At 47.0% G+C, this 18,028-nt stretch overlaps 1 protein-coding gene across 1 annotated transcript; it reads left to right on the top strand.

The window, feature by feature from the left end:
* Positions 1–7,845: 7,845 nt before the first annotated feature.
* Positions 7,846–11,411, top strand: LOC126540079 (uncharacterized). The gene has a single exon (XM_050186878.3). It carries the CDS (start codon positions 8,076–8,078, stop codon positions 11,271–11,273), a length of 3,198 nt encoding a protein of 1,065 aa, XP_050042835.2. The 5' UTR covers positions 7,846–8,075; the 3' UTR covers positions 11,274–11,411.
* The last annotated feature ends 6,617 nt before the right edge of the window (positions 11,412–18,028 follow it).

Below are 18,028 nucleotides of genomic sequence, written 5' to 3'. Positions count from 1 at the left end.
CCTGACAGTCTGATTGGTTTCGACAAGTTGGGCTCACAAATGGCGATGAATGGAAACACACTGCTGTGCACAAACTGACTAAAACCTGAAAGACGTGATTTCTCAAGCAAATGGCCCACAGGCCATTTGCTTGAGAACCGCGCGCTCCTTCTTGATGCGGGGACAGTCTTTCGACGAGGCCGCGTGAGGGCCGCTACTGTTGGTGCACTTCAGAACTGTGGCACCGCAGGTCACTTCTGCATGAGATTCAGCGCAACGGGGACACAGTAGCGAGTTGGTAGACATGCCCTTGAGGTGTCCTAGAATGAAACATTGATGGCATTGAAGCGGCTTCTGGGTGAATGGTTGAACCCGATGTCGGAAATGTCCGAGTTTAACGTGGGATGGTGTAAACTTCCCCTTGAAAATTACTTTTACGCAGCGCGTATTCCCAAGGCGATGCACTTGCGTAATGATCGTGCGCTCGTTTGCCGGCTTGATGAGGCTAGGCAGGTCATCATTGGGAATGGCAATGCCAATCTCGTAAATTACACCGGCTATGGATGTGTCGTCGATCGCGATAAAGGGGCGCATTTTATTTCCGCCTAGTTTCGGGATTTCTTGAAGTTTTCCAAGCGCACTCGCGTTGTACACGCCTATGGCGAGCATATTCCTGCGTGGATTTATTCTGATGCCTTTAATTTGTTCCAGCACCGCACATTCAAGAAAAATGGATAGGGCTTGCCTATTCAACAATCGTAGGGTTGCTTGCGGGTTCTTCCGGCATAAAGATGATGGATGTGTGGTCAGCGCGAAGGCCTTGACTTCATAGTCGTTGTACTCGCAGATGTTGACGGCACTGTGTTAACGATCTTTCTCTTCGCCCTCTTACTCCGTATGGGTATGAAGCTCTCGTCGGATGAGTCGCCTTTTGACACATAGTACAGCTCGGTGTCTTCAGTGTCACTGGGGGAGGCAACTCGCTTCCTTGCGGTGGACGGCCGTGATGACTTCTGGTCAGGCGGGCCTCTGGCATGCGCCGCGTTCCTGGCCGCAAGAAGGGGAGGTGAGGCACCTCGAAAGCCGAAGATTTCACCAAACATTTACAGAGCACAGAAACAAGTGCTCTGCCAAGAATACACTTCGTCAAAACATGTTTTGAAGTACACCAGCTCCTGATCATTACAACAATGAGCAGAGCTTGCGGTCACTATGCGGCACTTCTGAAACGCTTTCAGCTCATTTTGTGTTAAGCGGGAGGCTCCGTACTAAGTAAATAAGCAGGTAAGCAGTTCATAGAAGAGACAGCTTTGGGACCTTCTTCGGAATATTTGTTTACATTTTTCAACCAATGTACTGACAGGGCGTTCTCTTCAGTAGATATGCCTTCCTCGTTTGAACGTCAAGGGCGGGCGCACGTTTTAACCAACTTATTGGCTTCATTTTCTGGTTCGTTCTATTGAGTTACATACACTTGGAATAACCGGTACGTCATAGTTCTGTAAAAAGTGTTTGCCAGCTTCCTTCGTAATCGCGCATTTCGGGTTTCTGGCACCAAAAGGACTTCATCACTTCTAACCAAGTAAACAGACAGAGACGGTGCCCTGATTACTGGGGAAACTTTATGTACATATTCCTACAACGCAGTACAATTCCCTCTTCATTGTCGCGAGCACAAACGCTAGTTGCATATTCAGTGTGAAACTTCCTTTGACATAAGGACCTTCCTGGCTTTCTTATCTGGGGCGCCACTTAGTCCTTCATTATAATCTACAATGGAAACTATTGGCCTATCACAAGCTCACACTTCATCAAATGGTAATTATGTTAGCCGGGTAATAAATTGATTTAAAGGTACTGCTTACCTTCAAATGGCAAAATACACGAAATGGGACGGTGAGCCTGACACTTCAGGAAGCAGTCGTTGTTGAAAACATTACGCACATGTATATGTACGTCCCTCCTGTAGCGACGTGCATCACCTAGTGGCTCAGTTTTGTTCCGGCAGCTGTACTGCGATAAATATTTTTTTTGCTTCCACTTTATTTTTTTTCGCGAAAAAATAGCGGCCTCCAGCTGCGGCTTCAATGCTCAAGCAGCGTAGTAGTAATGCAAAAAATGGAGCAAAGCTTGGCAGGAACGTAGAAACAGTCGCACGGATATTGCACGGCCATTAAACACGAAGGATCACTGCTCAAAGTTTTTAAACTATTCACGGCGAAACATGAGGTACTTGCTCTTGCCTAATAGCTTTTGCTTGCGTTGCAGAAAGGTCGGTGCAATAACTGATAATATCTTTAATGCGTAAGCATTCCTTGGTGAGCTCCCCGTCCCCGTCACGGTAAAAGTGTAATTCCTTGCATCGCCACCATCATAATTAATTTGCAAAGGCCTTACATTTATTCTTTACAAGTGTAAATGTAGTGATTACTGGCTCTGAAGTGATAATGAACAATTTAAAGCAATAAGAAATAAGAAATAAAATAATATGACAATACCTATTGAGATATATAGGGCTTCTTAGAATACGCATGGGATGGACGGGAAAAAGCGAATGTAAAAAGAGATAGAAAGAGGAAGAGGAGGGAAGCAGCGGTGAGCTCACGCACACACGCGGAGAGCCTGAGCAAGTCAAAAGCATTCACGTTGACAGTCGCCCTCAAGAAAGGCAAAGTTGCGTTCTCAACTTTGTGGGACAATGAGCGATGGGGCTAGTTATGGGCCAACTGCAATTTGGAGGTGGGTCAACTTGAAATTTGGGGGTGCGTAAGCGTGGAAATTGAAGGTGAGCCAATTGAAATTTGGTTGTGGGCCAACGTGAAATTTAGAGAAGGACCTACTTAAACTTGTGGGTCAACCAATTTGAAATTTGGATGTGGGCCAACTTGACATGTTGTGGCAGCTCAACGTCCAATTGAACGCTCCTGAGCGTCCTTCGAGTTAGGAGCACTTTGCGGGCAAGAGAGTGTTGATAAGCTTGGCGCCTTTTCATTGGGCCTTACCTAGGCGCAGCCAGAATGCAGGCCAAGGAACGCGCGCATAACAAGGGTGGCGAGAGTGACAGCGAGGGTGACATGGCGTCGCGGCGATGCACTCTCTCTTCACACAGCACTTCAACCACTACGGCGGCAGCTGGTGTTTCCTGTCGCAAGGACGCGCACTAGCTCTCGAGGAACGCGGATGCACGTCACATTTGTCTTATTCCTGCTTAGGTTTTTCTCCGCTCCCCCGTGCCCATTCAAGCTCTTGTACATGCTGTGTTGCTGGCACTAAAATACTGGCTAATAGAGATTCGTCAGCCTCAGTCGGTACGTCTTTGCGCTGTTACTCGCTCTTTTTTTAAGCCGAAAGCCTTTCAAGGCTCAGTGTGAAGTTTGTATCAGCAGACCTGACCACCGGAGTGTCCACCGAAGCGTCATCACGCCATATGAAGACAGATTAAAGAATGAAAAATGATTGGTAGTGACAGTTAGTGAAGGATAATGTTATAATAGAGATTCCTAGAGGTTAATAATGACTGGTAATGACTAATAATGACTAGTAATGACTTGTAATGACTACTAATGACTCCGAAATGACCAATAATATGTCTAACGACGGCTTGTAATGACCACAATTGATTAGAAATGACTAAAAAGGCTTAGAAATGGCCAGTAATGACTAAATATACTTAGTAATGACTAGTAATTACTAATAATGACGCAAATGACTTATAATGACTGTTGATGACTATGATATGACCGACATGTTTTACGACGGCATGTAATGACCACAACTGATCACAATGAGTAATTAATGCTTAGCAGTGACCTGTATAGACTAGTCATGACTAAATGGCTTCTAATGACTGCTGATCACTATGATATGACCAACATGTCTAACGACGTCATGTAATGACCACAATTCATTACAAATGACCAAGAATGCCTAGTAATGATCAGTAATGACGGTTACAACCGCAAATACCCCACTCTTTTCCACGCAGATTACACGATGAGTTCAGTTTCATGCGCATACACGGTAAAACAAGTGCATTTAATTCATCAGCACTACCTCGTGCCATTCGTCTTTGGAATGATCTCCCTGATAACATAGCCTCCATATCTAACCCCGACACGTTTCGCTGTCAGTTACTCACGCTTTACCCATTTAATACCGTTCACGAATACCCAGTCTAGTGTATTTGATTGCGTATTTTTGCAATGTTGTATATTATTTTCATAAACAGTATTCTTTTTGCTCCATTAATGGTAACAAGTGTTCGTGTGCCTTCAGATATTGCTGTGTATGCCCTGTGCCTTGAATATTGTATAGCACGGCAATCTTTTAATAGCACTGTTCCTGTTGGAAATTGGTACTTCTTATTTCGTTACTGTTAAAAGTGCCCCCCTTGTTTTATGCCCTGCCGTAGGGCCTGTAAGGTTATTTTGAATAATTAAATGAATAAATAATGAATAATAATGAGTGGAATGAGTTGTAATGACTACTAAAGACTACGAAAATGTAGTCTTTCGCCATTACCCTCTTAAGAGAGATTTTAGGAGATGCTGCAACTTTTTTCATAAAAAAATAGGCCATCGTAGCACAATGGTTAGGCTCTCGGTCTGCTGTGCTGGGGGGCTGGGATCCGCTCGCACTATTGGAAGTGTACGTCTATCGAAGAGTCCCGAAACGAAATGAGAACAACCTACCTACCAAAGTCAAAGTCCCAGGAAAGCGCCAAAGAATGTTTTGAAGTATTAAACAGCATTTCGCATCATCGGCAATGTTATTGCCATCGTACTCGCAGAAAAAATAATGCTAGGCTTTTGGCAGCTAATGTGGTAGTACTGGTAATGTGTGGTAGCTAATGTGGTAGTCTTGCCTCCAAGATTTCATGACCAATGACAGCGAGTGGATCTTGTATGCGGATGCGCAGTTAACACGTTACAAATAACAAAAAAGAAGACTTCTATACAAAGTAAACCAAACTTATGATGCTCCTGTCCGCCAGTTAAGCTGCATAGTTATTAAGGCGAAAGACTTAGACGGCTCACGGGACGAAAAATACGATGTCAGACGTTACGCCGTCGGGCGTTAGGGCGCCAAAACTCATGGCACCAAAATTTATAGGGAGTCAAAACCACGACCATTGGTGAGTGTGGGGCCCACGACATTTGGTGTTAAATAAGGCGAAGTTAATGAAGGCATTGGAACTCTCTACCTTTGGTCGACCCTCGACGTTTGGTAAGACCAAAATTCAGTGGTACAAAGATTGACGTTGCCACCATTTGTGGGAGTCTAACCCACGACCTTTGCTGTTAAACAAGGCGAAGTTAATTAAGGGACCATTTATTATGATACAAATAATTAGGGCATTCGGGTTCACGACCTTTAGTGTTAATTAAGGCGACGTTCATTAAGGTAGAGTTAATTAGGAAATAGGTAATTAAGACACTAGCACCCACAACCTTTGGTGAGAGAAAACAAGTAATAGGAAGTAGCAACCCATTCGAATGAGAATGTCAAGTAATTTAATGTATGTCTCGTGAGCACGCAGGCTCTCGCCTTCATCTCCTTTAGCTCATGCTAAAGTGAGTGTCCCCTTTTTATATTTCAAGAACGTTGCTAATTTTTAAAAGAAATTGGGTTTATTAAAGTGATTTTAACATTTCTGCTATCGTTTTTGTCTTCACTCTTCGCCTTAGAATAAAGCAAGTGCTTTCTACAAATTGGATAGGCAATATCAGAGACGCAGCCACAGTGAGATACGTGAAACTTCTTTTGCGGGCTGCAGCTGGTGCTGCAGCTGCTGCATGGACATTAGGGTGCACGAATGACGTAACAAAATGCACAAGTTACACTTATTAACGTAATAGAATGGTCACATGCATATTTATGTTACACCTATATAGTGGGGTCTTCCGGTCTAGTCTTGCGATCGTGTGCGCTTTTTATTCGTAGTGGACCCATTTGTTTTGCAGAGGGTGCTTGGGCAATAATAGGGTAATCAAATGAGCCCTGTAACGATGGCACCCGAGACTACCCTGCTATGCTGCAGCCCGCGGTATTAACATATGGTGGGGACTTGTGCACTTGCTTCATCTTCTGCGCTTGCGCGGTCTATTGCGCCATTGTCGCAGAGGTTGGATTTCCGTCTGTCTTGCGACGTGTCTCTCTGAACGCCATTCCTGTCCTTTAAGTGTATAATGCAGAGGGAACACAACCGAGGAAGCGCGAAATTTCTGCATCGAACTGCAGACTTCTAGGCCTCATACCTGTTGGGTATAAGTATGTTGGGGAGCACAGCGCCGAGTTTGGTGGAGTATAGCTACCATGGTTCAGTGAGCTTCTTTGAAACGCGACCATTGGCGCTCGGATCGTGCTGCGAAGCTATGCCTCTCTGAACGCCTAGCGAGAGGCTAAATTTTCCTCCGATTGCATCATTAGTGGCGCTACAACAACGCCATATCTGTACGCGACGCACGTGTAGTCAAGTGGTGGCTTCCTTCATCGGTTTACATGCGGTATTACCGAGGGAGCCCCTATGATAGATTTTAGAAAGATTTCATGTCAAATGCAACAATGATGAACCAGCTTCTTTATTATACTTTGTTCTTTTATCTGATCAATTAGCTTCGCTGCAGGAGCTACAGATGTTGGCGAATCGTGTCCGTTCGTGTGTTCATTGTTTAGTCGATCATCGGTTCCGGTTTCCCCCTACGTCAGATATGAAAGGGATCCTGTCACCGTACATCCGTACAATGAGTTAAGCCAAAGTGATGGCCATCGTTAACAGACACAAAGCAACCTTTGACAATTACTTTATAGAGATTAAGTCAGACACAATCCTGAAGTAAAAAGAGAGCAAGCTCAGCATGCGGCAGAAAATAAAGTCCAGTTGCACGGAGTGCTTAAGCAGGCACGGCTGTTTAATGAAATGAATGTACGAATAACACTTAATTGTCTCGGGTGTCGAGTTCTAATCGACACGCTTTCGCTCGACGCTTGGAAGCACAGCCGAAGGAGTGACTTGAAGCCAGTGTCCGGACCGTGGCTGGTCTTCCGTAGCGTAATTTCAAGCCGTTGCCTGAGCCGTAGTGTCCACAATGTCCGCTAGTACCGCCCACTACACTTTCGTGTGCTCGTCAGCGAGCATGCTTCTCTGAAAAACCTGGCCTTGCCCTCGCTGTTAAGTGGTCTTGTCTGGCCTTTCTCTCTAACACTTTCATGCTTGTGCATGCTATGGCGCGCTGAGACTCCTCCTTTTCTTGCCACACATGCACACAATTGCAAGCACACTACTTTATGTTCCCTTTAGTCACCGTGCTGTCGGGACTTCGTGCTTCTCGGGCCGTGAAGTCCAGAACTTAAGTGTGGCTTGCGCCACCTCACATTGATTCATAGTGGAGTGTCTGCAAGCGCGGACTTTCTAACCTGTGACTGAGCACGCACTCACAAATTGGAAGCTTTAGCCAGGTGCCGTCTACCCAGGCACATGGTAACAAGAAAATCGCCTTTATTCCTATCTTACGCCAAATTGAAAACGTTTATTAGGTGTTAAAAATGCCAAATGTGCTGACCTTGGAAAGCAGGTATTGTTCTCGTTATTGAGGACATCAGTTTTTAAATAAACACCATCGAAATTTTAAAGCCCTATAAGTGAGCAATGCCAATCAATGTCACAATACTGCATGTTGCACGTTTTATTACATCTAAAGAGGACAGAATTGTAGATTTATGCACCGCTCTGAAATATACCAATAAATTATTTACTTGCAGTACTTTGTCAAAATTGTTGTAAACATTGCACCAAATTCACGTTATGTGTCTGCACCTTCGTTAGGAAAGGGATCACCTTCATGGAACACGAAATGATCGGCAGAAGCGCCATCGAACACTGCACGGTGGAAGTAATCACGGGCAAGAGGAGGAAGGAGAGCACTTTTCTGGTGAACGTCTACAGCAATCCGTCCCACGGACAACAGAAATTCAAGGCACTCTTCCACAAAGCGAGTTCAGTCGCGGGAAGCAATACGCTCGTAGTGTGCGGAGACTTTAACGCTCCGAGCCAAGACTGGGGCTACCACAGAACGACGGTCAAGGGGAGAGAGCTCATGCAAGACGCCACCGACGTGGGACTGAACCTAATCACGGATCCGGCCTTTCCCACCAGGATCGGCACATCGGTTACGAGAGACACCACTCCGGACCTTACCTTCGTCAAAACCGACGGAGGATCGAGAGAAGCAAAATGGAGAAACACGGGCCAAGAGCTGGGCAGCGATCACTACATCGTGGAGGTCGTCGTACCGCTCGAAGGCCGAGGCAACAGCGGCATAAGGAAGCATCGCATTACGGATTGGGACGCCTATCGAAAGGCGCTACCCGCGGTGCAACTGGACATTACGAACATCGAGCAATGGGCGGCCAACGTCGTTGAGACGATGGAAGGAGCCACCAAAGAGCTAGAGACGGACGAACGGATAGACAAGATGGACAGTCGGCTGGCCCACCTGATAGAAGCCAAGCAGTCCATAAAGGCGAGGTGGCAGAAGCGACGAACCAACCGAAGTCTAAGGAAGAAGATCGCCGAGCTCAACAGGCAGATCGAGGTCCACTGCAGGGTGCTATGCACCCAACAGTGGAACGAGGCCTGCAACGAAGCCGATGGACAGATGCACAAGGGCAAGACGTGGAACATGCTGCGGCACCTCCTCGACGAAAGCACGACGAAGGGCCACCAACACAACAACCTAGCCAGAATCCTACACAAGGCAATCTGTGAACACGGGGAGGACGAGGTCAAGGGGCGCTTGAACGCCAAGTACCTACCGACCACCCCCACAGAAAGACACCCGGATTACCAAGGCAACGAGAACGAGACGCTAGATCGAGACATCCAGACATGGGAAGTCAGAGTTGCCCTGCAGGATCTCAATGGCAGGTCCGCCGCGGGTCCCGATCGAGTTACCAACAGAGCGCTCAAGAACCTCAACGAAGCAGCCATCGAAACGCTCACGAACTTCTACAACAAGTGCTGGCAAGAAGGAAGGCTGCCCAAGCAATGGAAAGCAGCCAAGACGATCCTCATCCCCAAGCCCGGCAAGCCGCCCAACATAGAGAACCTCAGGCCGATCTCGCTCACTTCTTGCGTGGGAAAGGTCCTCGAGCACGTTCTCATGAACAGGTGGCAGCGTTACCTGGAAGAATCGGAGCTTTACCCAAATTCCATCATCGGGTTTCGGAAGAAGCTCGGGACGCAAGACGCCATGATCTTACTGAAGAACGAGATCATCGACGATACGACGGGCACCAAGGACAACAGAGCCATACTCGGGCTGGACTTGCAGAGCGCCTTCGATAAAGTGAGGCACTCGGCTATCCTGGCCCAAGTATCCAGACTAAACATGGGCAGAAGGACATACCAGTACATCAAAGACTTCCTGACGGAACGGACCACCGAAATCTGCGCGGGAGACCTGCAGCTCGAAGAGAAGAAGCTGGGGAGCGTCGGAACGCCACAGGGCTCGGTGATCTCCCCGCTTCTCTTCAACCTCGTGATGATCGGGGTGGCCAACCGGCTAGAAAGAGTAGCGGGAGTCCGACACACCATCTACGCCGACGACGTTACGCTATGGGTACCGGGAGGAAGCGACGGACACATCGAGACAACGCTGCAAGAAGCGGTCAACGCCATCGAGGAGCAGCTGGGCGGGTCTGGACTCGTTTGCTCTCCGGCCAAGTCAGAACTGCTGGTGATTCCACCGACAGGAGCGGGCAGGAAAAGAAAGAATAAGGAAGTCGAGTACGAGCGGCCCAAGATCACGGTCAAGACAGCGTTAGGACAAGTAATACCGGAGGTTGAGAAGATTCGAGTGCTCGGGCTGCTCATCCAGCGAAACAGAGTCAACGGTGAAACGGTCAACAAGCTCTCGGCTAAAGCGGCCGCGGCAATGAGACTCATCAAGAGAGTGTCCAACAGAAGAGCGGGGATGAAGGAGGAGAGCCTGACTAGGCTCGTTCAATCCTTCGCAGTTAGCCACATAACGTACGTGGCCGCTTTCCACAACTGGAGGCCGAGCGAACGTAACAAGATAGACGCCACCATACGCAAGGCGTATAAGGCGGCACTCGGCCTCCTCGGGAGCACGAGCACCGAAAAATTCATGGCACTGGGAGTCCACAACACGCTGGACGAAATAGCCGAAGCACAGAGAACGGCGCAACTCGAGCGTCTCTCTGAAACGAGAACCGGAAGAAAGATACTGCGGGACCTTGGCCTCGAGCCGAGGGAAGGCGAGCAGCAGAAAGACGTACCTATACCGGATAGCATCAACAGACAGCTCAGGGTCTGCCCGATCCCGAGGAACGTGAACCCCGAGCATAACAAGGAGCGGAGGTTGGCGAGGGCCAGGGCTCTCGTGGACCTCCACTCCAGAGAAGAAGGCGCCATCTACGTGGACGCGGCGGAGTACCCCGGGAGCAGCGACGCATACGCGGTGGTGGCTGTCCGGGGATCGACGGGTGCAACGAAGACCGCGGCGAGCGTCCGGACTCGACAGGCGCACCGGGCGGAGGAGGTGGCCATCGCCTTGGCCGTCGTGTTGTGTGACTCTAGAACGGCAGTGAAGAACTACGCCAAGGGTATGGTATGTAGTGAGGCTGCGCGCATACTGCGCAAGGCCGAAGACATCGGACGCACAAGCGCTGTGGTGATCAAGTGGTTTCCGGCCCACATGGGCAGTGACGTGTCGGAACGCGGGAACGTGAACCACAACGAGACGGCCAACTCGGCCGCGCGAGGACTAACCAACCGCGCAGCTGCAAGCACGGCCGACTCGGAGTGTTGGTCGCGGTGCAGTGCCAAGGACAAGATGACCACCTTCAACGAGATCGTGAAGTGGTACAGACTTAACAGACAGACTATGCCGCCACCTCACCCGGGGCTTACCCGGAAGGAGGCAGTGTTATACCGGCAATTACAGACGGGGTCCCTGCTCACCCCGGTGCTAGCTAAACACGTGTGTCCGAGCGTGTACGCGAGTGACGTATGTAGACTGTGCGCTAAGGAGAGAGCCACCGCGGCTCACATCCTTTGGGACTGTCGTATAAATCCACAAGAAGCCAGCGAGAAAACGACGATCCCGCCGCAGCTAGAGGCTGCAACGAAGATATATGACCAAGATACACAACTCAAGGCCGTCCAGCAGGTCTCGGCAGCTCTAGAGAGGCAGCGACCTCGCGAAACCGAGGAGAAAGAGGGCAGCACCCCGAGGAAGGGGGCGGCGGCCCTCTCGGATCCGCGGAAGTAGCGAGGAACCAAGCCCTCGAGGAGCACAATGCACGAGATTGACGTAGTGGCCGCGTCGCGGTAAAAGCTTGTCCTCCCTGCGTGGAGGGAGCCTAACCGACTCTGCAGGCATTTTCCCTAAAGTTGTTCTCTCTCTCTCTCTCACGAATATGCAAACTTCGCACTTATATCTTTCTTTCAATCTAGCAACTTTCGAAAACTTATATAAGCATTTCGAGCAATAAATCAGCACTGTGCACCTGCCGTGGTGGCGTAGCTGCTTTGATGTTTAGCTGTGAAGCATGGAGTCAACTCAAGGGCGCGGCAACCGAATTGTGAGGGGGACCTAATGCAATAACGCCGGGGTACCTTGCACTGGGCGCAGATTAAAGAACATCAGGAGGTCAAAAATCCATGGAGAGTCCCCTACTACGGCGCACCTCATGATCATGTCATGGCTTTAGCAGGTAACCAAAAGAATTTATTTATTCATCGTTCTCCGTCCCACAGTCCCCAGAATTTATTTTTTCAATTGCATTACAATTTATTCAAATTCGTTCGGCGGTTGTCTCATAAAGCATTTCAGCGTTTTGCATGTATTTGAATACGGAAACGGCAGTTTTCGCCGAGCTAAAGCTTCCTCTTACTTCGAAACAGTATTTGGTGGTCTACCAACGATTTTCCCATCGTCGTAGGTCCGTGAACCGTGTCGCTTCCGAATCGTACCTGCAATTGTGTTGCCGCTTGGTTGAGTTGTGAGCAGCTGTTTCGCCGTGATATCAAACGTTCTCTGCTGTCATATGCACCGTATGGTGCACCTAGTTTAGCATAACTTGAACGAGTGTTCAGTGTTGCAGTGGTGGCGTAGAGGTAGAGCATCCGCCTCGCGTGCAAGAGGACCGTGCTTCGAATCCCGGTGCCGGGCAAGTTTCCACCAGATACAAAAAAAATTTTAAAAAATCCGCGTGTCTATAAAATTGCATAAACATGCCTGCAGTGCGGCCTGATGTCGGTGACCAGAACCGGTAACGCACTCCCTCACCAGAGCAGGATTGGCCACCCTGGTGCAGTACTTGGCCACAACCTCCTATATGAATACAACAATCAAACCCAGGCCCTTAGTCCCCAGCAGCTGCGAAGCAACTGACCATGGCGGCGATCAGACCTGCGATGCAGCAGAGGGTGCTAAGAATCCCGGGTTCCGGACAAGCCGCCATTGAAATATGAACCTGGCAACATTTAACGCTAGCATGTTATCATGAAGGCGAGTCTACCAGTGCTATTGAAGGAATTAGAGGGCAGTAAATGGGGTATAATAGGGCTCAGTGAAGTTAGGAGGACAAAAGCAGCTTATACAGCACTAAAAAGCTGGCACGTCCTGTGCTACCGGGGCTTAGCGGAGAGACGAGAACTAGGAGTCGGATTCCTGATTAATAAGGATATAGCTGGTAACATACAAGAACTCTATAGCATTAACGTGAGGCTGGCAGGTCTTGTTGTGAAGCCTAATAAGAGGTACAAATTGAAGATCGTACAGGTATACGACCCTACAACCAGTCATGATGACCAGGAAGTCGAACACTTCTATGAAGACGTGGAGTCGGCCATGGGTAAAGTCAAAACAAAATACACTATACTGATGGGCGACTTCAATGTCAGGGTAGGCAAGGAGTAGGCTGGAAACAAGTCACTGGGGGAATATGGCAGGGGAGAGTTATTAGTAGAGATTGCAGAACAGAATAATATGCGGATAACGAATACCGTCTTCCGCAAGTGGGATAGCTGAAAGTGGACATGGAGGAGCCCGAATGGGGAGACTAGAAATGAAATAGACCTTATGCTATGCGCTAACCCTGACATCATAAAAGATGTGGACGTGCTCGGCAAGGTGCGCTGCAGTGACCATAGGATGGTAAGAACTTGAATTAGCCTGGGCTTGAGGGGCGAACGGAAGAAACTGGTACATAAGACGCCCATCAGTGAGTTAGCGGTAAGACAGAACATAGAAGAATTGCAGATCAAGCTACAGAACAGATATTCGGAACAGGAAGGGGACCTTAGTGTTGATATAATGAACGACAATCTTATGGGCATCATTAAGGAGTGCGCATTAGAAGTCAGTGGTAACTTCGTTAGACAGGATACCAGGAAGCTATCGCAGGAGTCGAAAGATTTGATCAAGAAACGCCAATATATGAAAACCTCTAACCCTACAGCTAGAATAGAACTGGCAGAACATTCCAAGTTAATCAACAAGCGTAAGACAGCTGCCATAAGGAAGTATAATATGGATAGAATTGAACATGTTCTCAGGAACGGAGGAACACTAAAGAAAGTAGGAATAGGCAGGAATCAGATGTATGCGTACAGACACATAGCCGGCAATATCATTACTAATATGGATGATATAGTTCAAGTGGCTGAGGAGTTCTATAGAGATGTATCAAGTACCAGTGGCACCCACCACGATAATGGAAGAGAATAGTCTAGAGGAATTTGAAATCCCACAAGTAACGTCGCAAGAAGTAAAGCAAGCCTTGGGAGCTATGCAAAGGAGGAAGGCAGCTGGGAAGGATCAGGTAACAGCAGATTTGTTGAAGGATGGTGGGAAGATTGTTCTAGAAAAACTGCCCAACCTGTATACGCAATGCCGCACGACTTCGAGCGTACTGGAATCTTGGAACAACGCTAACATAATCCTAATCCATAAGAAAGGGGACGCCAAAGACTTGAAAAATTATAGACCGATCAGCTTACTGTCCGTTGCCTACAAAGTATTTACTAAGGTAATGACAAATATAATCAGGAACACCTTAGACTTCTGTCAACCAAAGGACCAGGCAGGATTCCGTAAGAGATACTCAACAATAGACCATATTCGCACTATCAATCAGGTGATACAGAAATATGCGGAAGATAACCGATCCTTATATATAGCTATTATTGATTACGAGAAAGCGTTTGATTCAGTCGAAACCTCAGCACTCATGGAGGCATTACGGAATCAGGACGTAGACGAGCTGTTTGTAAAAATACTGAAAGATATCTATAACGGCTCCACAACCACCGTAGTCCTCCGTAAAGAAACCAACAAAATCCCAATAAAGAAAGGCATCAGGCAGGGAGATACGATCTCTCCAATGCTATTCACAGCGTGTATACAGGAGGTATTCAGATACCTGTATTGGGAAGAATTGGGGATAAAATTTAATGGAGAATACCTTAGTAACTTGGGATTCGCTGATGCTATTGCCTTGCTTAGTAACTGCATGCTCACTGACCTGCAAAGGCAAAGCAGAAGGGTGGGTCTAAAGATTATTCTGCAGAAAACTAAAGTAATGTTTAACAGTCTCGGAAGAGAACAGCAGCTTACGATAGGTAGCGAGGTACTGTAAGTGGTAAGGGAATATATTAGGACAGGTAGTGACCGCGGATCCGGATCATGAGGGTGAAATAATCAGAAGAATAAGAATGGGCTGCGGTGCATTTGGCAGACATTCTTAGATCATGAGCAGCAGGTTGCCATTATCCCTCAAGAGAAAAGTGTATAACAGTACTCACGTACGGGGCAGAAACCTGGAGGCTTACGAAAAGGGTTCTGCTGAAATTGAGGACGACGCAACGAGCCATGGAAAGAAGAATGGGGGGTGTAACGTTAAGGTATAAGAAAAGAGCAGATTGGGTGAGGGAACAAACGCGAGTTATTGACATCTTAGTAACGAGGAGGGACGATAACCGACAGTCATTAAGGGTTACGGACTGGATTCCGAGGGAAGGGAAGCGGAGCAGGGGGTGGCAGAAAGTTAGGTGGGCGGATGAGATTAAGAAGTTTGCAGGGGCAACATGGCCACAAATAGCACATGACCGGGGTAGTTGGAGAAGTATGGGTGAGGCCTTCGCCCTGCAGTGGTCGTAATCAGGCCGATGATCATGACACTGCTTTCAGTTTATCCGCCCAGTAATCGAAGTCTCCCTAAAATCATTATAATGTGGACTTGCTGGTTGAACTCATTCTGATCTGAACAGCGCCAAGCAGAATGAATAGAAGACTGCTCACAGCGCTGAGCGAATGAATTAGGATCAAACAGAACACAACGAAAGGGACCCAACGCATTAAAGAATAATTTTTGACAGCTGTAGAATTAGTGCCAGCGCCAAGCAGAATGTTTGGCTCTGGCACTGGCAATCAAAGTCATTTGGTCAGCAACACTGCAATAACCAGCAAACGCCATTGCGAGAAAAAGCAGAGAATAAGCACTATGGAGGGAAGTGGGTGCTTCTTTAATGACAGATCTACCAGTTAACTATGTCGTTTATGCTGTATCGACTTGAAGTGAAAAGTAATGTAACTGGACAGGCTCGCAACTGCTACAATGCCTACTTGCATGAATGAGGATAGCTTCCAAAGAAGAAAAAGAGAAAATATGTGAGCCTACTAGAAAACACCTCACTTCTGTAGTAACTGCAGCACAGTGAATACTAGCCTTCGTGTATCACTTCAAGGAATTCATGCTCACCAAATGTGTATTTGTCAGTGGCAGTTATTGTAGGAACAATACAAAAATAAATTTGAGTATCAGTGTTAATAAAGAATGCCAAGCACGCTGTACGCTCGAACCTGCGACATATTTGGCCCGCGGGATTTTGAATTACTGCATAAGCGTGCAGTAAAAACAAAAAAAATGCCGGAATAAAAGCTACAGTATAGAAAACGGTTTCAAAACAACAAAGCCTTTAAAAAGTGATATATATAGTGTACAAAGCCAAAATAAAATGTAACTTGCAGCAAAGCAATTGAGGCAAGAAAATATAGGAAATATCAGGAAGTGTTAGATCTATTTTTATATGGAACAACAGTATGTGGGCATAACGTCTAAGAACACAAATAAGCAGCTAGTTGAATAATGTTGCATATATATTTAGCCTGCTTAGTAAGGTGTGTTAACAAATATGTCAATAAAGTTATCCACGAATGATACCGAGACCCTACTCTTTGGAACACGTACACTTCATACATACCTGACCCTACCATACAGATTATGCGTCAGGCAGCTGCATTTCTGGGGCTCCTTCGTTATCTGGACACTGTTGTGGATCACGGCCTTGCCACTACAATAGAAGTACTATGTTAACTTATGGCAGTTGCACATAAAGCTGTCACATAATGAACACATGCTAGGAGCACCTAAAAATAGTTACGAAAACATTGTTTACATCAGTTCAGGGGGGCAAAAGAGCACAAGGTCGAAGTCACTGATGAATGTCGTGACAACAGGAACCCTACATCATATAAAATTTTAACAGACACGCAACTACAGCACATTACGAAGAAATGTTTGTTTACGTAACAATTAAATTTTTTTACATGACAGCTTAATTAACTTTCCCCTGTCGGTTTAGTTACGTCCAATTCATGTTAACGCACCTTGTCTTAGTACAGTACTAATACAGTACTAGTCAGTACTGTACTAGTCAGTCAGTAATCAGTACTAGTAGCAATCTGTGATTGCTTACATTTCTTTCGCCTAAAACTGCTCGTAAACCGAAAACCTGGTAAGCAGGGATCATCTATAACGTCGCAGCATTCATAAACGAGGAAACGTCATTGCACTAATAATCGGCGAAAAGGCAGATGAGTCCTTATGCAACTTCACCAGAAAAGCGAAAGTTTGCTCGCATTACGAACACGATTACTTTTGAACGTAATCTTTTTCACCGGAAGAAAACGCTTTATAGGATTTTCAATTACGTACTGATGCAGTAAATTTGCGCAACTAAATTGTGACAAGCACCGCTCAGCAAGCCCTGATGTTTCCTACGTTCGCAAGACACTCATACACACACAAAAAACGCGTACAACATGCGTGTGGTTAGCAAGCACGATTACTTACCTTTTTGATGGACGACACCCTCGAAAAGCGCCCTCCAAGTTGCGGGTGCTGCGTTGTTACTCCAAGCATACAAGCCGTTGCGTAGTGGACCAGCTGATGCGCGCTCATAATGCTCATTTCTTTGGGACGTCCACCCAACTTTCCACGACAACCCGAAACAGAGTTCCAAGGTGTGGAAATCGTTGGTGCACATTTGCTTGGCGCAGCAAACATACGGCGAGATTCCAGAGATACACAAGCTATTTTATGGGACTTCTGTGTGCACGAACTAAGTCAAATTTCATTATAACAAACACAAAACCAGAGGATTACAGAAACACGTCGCAGCAGCACGCACAACCGACCGGCACGTTTAGAACAGAGAACAGGATAGAAGAATGAATACTACGCGTGGTTCCTTTGAAACCGGGCGGTGAGTGACGCTGCCAACAGGTCGCATGGGGCGTGCGAAGACGCATCCGGTTGTTGTGGTTTCCGTGAATCCTAAAATACTAACTAGTACACGCTCGTTTTTTGTCGTGTTGCGCACAACTACACATGCTGTTGTGATACAAAATTGACCATCGAACTTTCTATATTGCCCACTATAGCTTAGTGCAGAAAGAAATTCTATGACGTATTTCTGATTTTTGATAACTTCTTCCGAATGCAGCCTGCAAAAGCATGGTCTTCGAGATCCTGTTATGTTGTTATTAGGAAGTCGTAGTCGAGCCATGATTTCAACGATTTGACTTCGGTCGAGAGGGAATGTTTGTTTTGAAGCCCCTCCGTGAGGTTTTGCGCTCCTGCATGTGATACCTGCGCCGTCACTTCGTTTCAAATGCCTTGCTACAGCTGTCTTATTCAGTGTGCCATGTGTCTTTGTGCGTTTTAACAGATTCATTCG

Source organism: Dermacentor andersoni, chromosome 2 (assembly GCF_023375885.2).
Source record: "Dermacentor andersoni chromosome 2, qqDerAnde1_hic_scaffold, whole genome shotgun sequence".
Taxonomy (NCBI): Eukaryota; Metazoa; Arthropoda; class Arachnida; order Ixodida; family Ixodidae; genus Dermacentor; species Dermacentor andersoni.
The sequence above is the reverse complement of the archived record's forward strand: the minus strand, read 5'-3'. Positions and strand labels throughout refer to the sequence as shown.

Excerpts from the sequence above, each read along its gene's own strand:
- LOC126540079 (XM_050186878.3), top strand. The coding sequence starts at position 8,076 with ATGCAAGACGCCACCGACGTGGGACTGAACCTAATCACGGATCCGGCC.